Source organism: Benincasa hispida, chromosome 4 (assembly GCF_027475165.1).
Source record: "Benincasa hispida cultivar pf3 chromosome 4, pf3_genome.v1.1, whole genome shotgun sequence".
NCBI lineage: Eukaryota > Viridiplantae > Streptophyta > Magnoliopsida > Cucurbitales > Cucurbitaceae > Benincasa > Benincasa hispida.
In genome coordinates, this window is record NC_143481.1 from 18,217,969 (window position 1) to 18,223,575 (window position 5,607).

The 5,607-nt window shown below is 33.8% G+C and overlaps 1 protein-coding gene across 1 annotated transcript; it reads left to right on the top strand.

The window, feature by feature from the left end:
* The first annotated feature begins 1,084 nt into the window (after positions 1-1,084).
* LOC120075636 (ethylene-responsive transcription factor RAP2-4-like) lies at positions 1,085-3,024 on the top strand. The gene is made up of 2 exons (XM_039029214.2): positions 1,085-1,382; positions 1,507-3,024. The coding sequence occupies exon 2, from the start codon at positions 1,644-1,646 to the stop codon at positions 2,709-2,711; it is 1,068 nt and encodes a 355-aa protein (XP_038885142.1). The 5' UTR covers positions 1,085-1,382; positions 1,507-1,643; the 3' UTR covers positions 2,712-3,024.
* Positions 3,025-5,607: the final 2,583 nt, after the last annotated feature.

The following is a 5,607-nucleotide window of genomic DNA, read 5'->3' on the forward strand; positions in this document are numbered from 1 at the left end:
GGTCATTATTGAGCTTATAAAATAATTGAATAAAATAATATATTTTCTTGGTCCAATCTACTTTGGTTATGAATGTGTCTTTTCCTCCAATTACGTCAATCATGTTAAATTTAATCCGTAACTTTTTACTTTTAACTGTTTATTTTCAAATTAATAATAAAAAAATAATAATTCTCACCTAAAAATAAAAGTTCCACTTTTAACATTGTATCTATTTTGAATTTTGAGAAATGTATGATAATATTTTTAACTTTTAATTTCATATCAATCGATCTTTATCTTTTCAATTTTATTCTAACACCATCTTCACATTTTACAAAATTTATTAATTTATTAGATATAACAAAAGTGAAAATCTAGAGTTCTATGACATAAAATTAAATTTGACTTTTTAAATGTATTTAGTATTCAGCAAAATCGAAAGATAAAAAAAAAAAAAAAACTTGATAAAAAGTGGTAAAAAGTGAGAGATGAAATATATAAAAATTAATTTATTAAACTTTAAAATTAGCTAAGTAATTGACATACATTATCTTTGTTAAGATCAATCGGCATTTAGTTCAATACTCATGGCGTGCTATGAAACCTCTACCATATCGTGAAACTAAAGAGGAAGTAGGTTGTAGTCAAAGAGAAGATCTCCATCTCTACAACGGTTGTACTAAACAAAATAATATATTGCATTAGCAAATAAATACAAAAATAAAAAAGTTTAAAAAGACTAAACTCGTAATTAAAAAGAAAATCAACGGTAAAATAAGATGGGACCCACAAAGTTATTAAAAAAAGAAAAGAAAGGAAAAGTTAGTATGAACACCGGAGGCTCGGGGTCAACAAATTCAGAAAGAGCACAAAGCAAAGGTTCTAAAATCACCGACAGCTGGCGGTGAAGTCGAAGGACACGTGTCAGTAAGTGACTCGTGTCATTTTTGGATTGGTTGCGGCGCCTCGTGTACAGAAGTGTGACGTCAGACACAGAGTGGGGGTAGATAAGAGAAAAGACAATAAATTTAAAAATTAAAAAAATGAAGATAATTACAGTGAGATTAATGGAGATTAAAGAAGTGATTAAGAGAAGTAATTTTGGGTTCGGACTCTTATAAAACCCAAAGGTTGCAGATGAAGGTGAAACAGAGTGAGGCCGAGCGAAATTCACAATTTTCCAAAGGAAAAAGAAAAAAAAAGAAAAAATTCGGGAGATTTTTCAGTGACTGTTCTTGTTTTCGATCTTCGTCTTCTTCTTCAATTCCCCCCTCTGTAATCCCCGCTTCTCTGAATCCCTTTCTGTTAATCATCTGTCTTTCAGTTTTCTGATTTTTGGGTTTGTTTTAGAATTGAACAGAAAAAGCAAACTTAAGAAAAAGGGTTTCTCGAAAGCACAGGTGTTTTCCAGAATCGAGATCCAGTTTTATTTTTATTAATCTTAATTTTGTTATAAATTTTTTCTAGATCTGTTTGTAAATTTTTTTTGGGTTTCAATTCATTTTTCTGTTTCGTTGTTTTCAGATAGACTTCGAGGGTTGTTTTTTGATCCCTCTTGGAGTTGAAAGGGTCGGTTATTACAGTACAAACCCTTTTCTCTGTAGAAACACTACTTGTTTTCTTCTTCTTCTTGTTTCTGTTTTGAATTTAGTAGAGAAATTATGGCTGCTTTGATGGATTTTTATGGTTGCAGAGAGATTCAGTCAGATCCATTTGGTGGTGAATTAATGGAAGCACTTGAACCTTTTATGAAAGTTGCTTCCTCTTCTTATTTTCCTTCTTCTTCTCCAGATTTCTCTTCCTCTTCTTCTATCCAAACAGAGTCCACTTCTTATCCTTCTGATTACTCTCCTCCGATGACCCATTTATTTTCCAGTGGGTTTTCGGGTCAAGATTTCCATGGCGTAGAGCAATCAGCTTCTATTGGACTCAATTACCTGACCCCCTTTCAGATCCAACAGATCCAATCTCAATTCGGTCTCCAGACACAAATCCAGCCAGTTTGGGGACAGATCAACAACCAAATAGCGAGAAATCAGAGCAACAGCGCCGGAAATTTGCTTGGACCGAAGGGGATTCCGATGAAACACGTCGGATCTCCACCGAAATCGACGAAGCTTTATCGAGGCGTGAGGCAAAGGCATTGGGGAAAATGGGTGGCTGAGATCCGTCTTCCGAGGAACAGAACTCGGCTATGGCTTGGCACCTTCGACACCGCCGAAGAAGCCGCTTTAGCCTACGACAAAGCCGCTTACAAACTCCGAGGCGATTTCGCCAGACTTAATTTCCCTCACCTCAAGCACCATGGCTCCTCCGTCGGCGGTGATTTCGGCGAGTACAAACCGCTACACTCCGCCGTCGACGCCAAGCTCGAAGCCATCTGCCAAACCTTGGCAGAGTCGCAGAAACAGGGGAAATCGGATCGAAGGAAGTCGAAGTCATCGGGTTCTCCTACCTTCGGATCGGAGTCTCAGACACCGACGGTGATCGATTCCGACGACGAAGTGAAGGCGGTGGATGGTAGATCAAGTGGATCGGAGATCTGTTGCAAGGCGGAGAAGTCCTCGTCGCCGGTTTCTGGCGAGAGTGATGAGTCAGCAGGGTCTTCGCCTTTATCGGATCTGACGTTCCCGGATACGACGGATTCGGCATGGGAACAGGCTACAGAAAGGTGTATGTTGCAGAAATATCCATCGGAAATCGATTGGGCATCGATATTCACGAGTTGATGTATGAATTTGAAAGTGTATTAGTATTAGTTTTGATTAGGAGTGTTGTATGGTTTTAGGTTGGATTCTGCGACTAAGTTTTTGCAGTTGGCAGAATCAGTTGTACGTGATTTGTGTAGGGCTTCAAAGGGTTATATATTATATTAATAAATTTGGTTTAGGAAGGGAAAATGTCCGGCACCGCCATGGCCGGCGGCCAACTTTTTTGAGCTGTTGGGGCGGCGGGAGGGGATGTACAAGTAATGGGGTAGGGAGTAGATTTCTGTAATGTAATATTGTTCAGTTAATAATAATTTATTATTATGTTGTGTCATTTGGAGTATGTTTCTTGTGGACTAAAAAACTGAAGAAAAGAATGGTATTAGCAGAGAGATGAGAGCCCATTCCAAAAGCCATCTGTTGAGGACAAATCAAAGCTTCAGCTCTACGACAGACCATCTTTATCGGTCATCCTTTGGTTCATATCTTACGTTGAGTTTATACGTCTCTATTTCGAGTATGCAGTTCTCTCTTTTGTTTTTTTTTACGTCAATAATCTATTTTTATCATGATTATATTTATTTGATAATATATATATTTCTAAAAAAACGAGATACTGATACGTTGAAGATATATTTTTTTCCTTTAAAAAAAATCTAGGATATAGATAAATTTAGCATACAAGTTAATAACAATAGCACAAAATAGAATACAAACACTGAAATACAATACAAAAACATCTAAGATGTTGAAGTACAATAGTTATATTGCAAAGAAGATTAGAGAGAGAAGTATAAAGATAAACGAAAAACTTATTGTTGAAAACATTCAAATGGTTTATATTTTGGTGGACTTTATGGGAACTCAAATGTGATGGAAATTAGATGATTCTAGTCTATGGTTTGGTCTGTTTTTTATTTATTTTTAGTTTAGTTTTAGATTTGAGTAGCGAGTTTTTAAATAGGTTGCCTAATTTTAGATTGGGAAAGATTAGATGAGTTATTTATTTTTTTCTTAAAAAAAATACGCATAGAAATAGATAAGTCAAATCGTGTGTCAGATACGTATCTAGAAAGTATAAATACGTCAAATTGCGTGTTAGATACATATTTGTGAAGTATCTAGAAGTATCGGTATCTGATACGTGTTTGATACTGATTCTTTGCCTCACATGAAATCTTCATAGCTTTTGAATTATGTAATTTTATTTATTATTTTTTTAATTTAAGCAATTATTTTGCAAATTTATACATGTGACATTTCTAGCCAAGTCATTTTTATTTTAACACTTTTAATAAAACATTTTAAAATAAAAACGCTCATGTGCTAATAATTTTTCTCAAAAGTGTTTTTACGTACAAGTTTGTTTGATTTCTTACCTGATAAAAGTGGTTCATTAATGTTAAATTACTATAAAGAATAACTACAAAATACTATGAATTAATAAAATAAAAAAAAAGTGGGAATTTAACATTTTGATGGAACTTACGTACTTTTGTGTCAACAAAATGTGTTTTTTGTTAACAAATTTTGTGCGTCAACTTGAATATAAATATCTATTGGTATTTTATATGTATAGTTAAACTAATAGTTATTTTTAAGTTTTAAATTAAGATTTTAGTGATGGTTTGTGTCACGAGCGTCGACAAAACAAAAAAGCCGTGCGTCAACAAATTCCAAATTTGTAATAGTTATAATTTAAAATAATGGTCATCAAAGTTGGTGGAGTGGCTGCTGTTGGAGGTTTCTACAATTGGGTGTAGGCGGTGGTTGCTAGAGGTGGCTGTAGAGGTGGCCATTGGAGTTGACTGTCAAAGGGGTTGCCAGAGTTGACCGTCAAAGGTGGTCACCGAGGTTGGTCGTCGAAGATGGTCATCGGAGTTGAACAACAAGGTATCGGCGATGATGAAGACTGAGTGCACTATTAGTGGATATGGTATAAAGTACCAGTGATATATGAAGTTGACCTCCCAAATAATGAATTGAGTTTATATCTAACTCGTGTCATCTCATCTCGGTTGACCCATGACTTTATTTTTTAATTAATATATCAAAACTTAAAACCTATACGAGGAAAGAATCTTTTCCTTTCTATTACTCCCTATCAAAATTTGTTGTTTTAAACAAGATAGAACTATCTTTGGATTCTTTTCCTTCTTCTTCTTCTTCCACCACAACCACCCCCCTCTCGTTTTTCTGTTTTTTATTTTTAACTTTATTAATTTTATTAATTTTTTGTTTTTTGTTTTTTTTTAAAGTAGTGGTGTTCATGACAATGACCACGTGGGCTGTCACCGACTCACCACTTCTACCTCTAATCATTAAAAAAGAAGAAATATCATAGTTATGATTATAAGAGAAGAATTTGTGTATTTTGATTCCAATTTTCTGAAGTTGAAGAAAATGAATATTAGAATTTGGCACCAAAGTTGTTGGTATCAACCCAAACCCCCCTCTTTGTTCTTTTTGGATATGATCGAACCTCTCTTTAAAGCAACATTTACTTTTACAAAAAAAAAAAAAATGTTATACATAATAATAATAATAATAATAATAATAATATTATTTAAAACAAAGTTAGCATAACTTAACTGACATAGAGTATGTACTATCAACCTCGAAATTAGAGGTTTGATTTTCCCACCCTATATGTTGTCAAAGAAAAATAAGTTAAATAATGTTTGAGATAAAGGAATTTTAATATTTGACCTATTGGTCGAGAGCATATATTTTGACCAATTGAATTATACTTAAGTTTACATATCTATTATGATTTTTGTCATTAAATCAATGATTCATTTAGGTCATGTTTATCTTAGGTCAAACATAATAAATCAATGATAATATGAAACTATACCTCATTAGATTACGTTTGTTGTTGTTTATCCATGTTCATAATTGTAATGAACTATAAAGA

Coding starts and splice junctions, on each gene's coding strand:
- LOC120075636 (XM_039029214.2), top strand. CDS start 1,644: ATGGCTGCTTTGATGGATTTTTATGGTTGCAGAGAGATTCAGTCAGAT.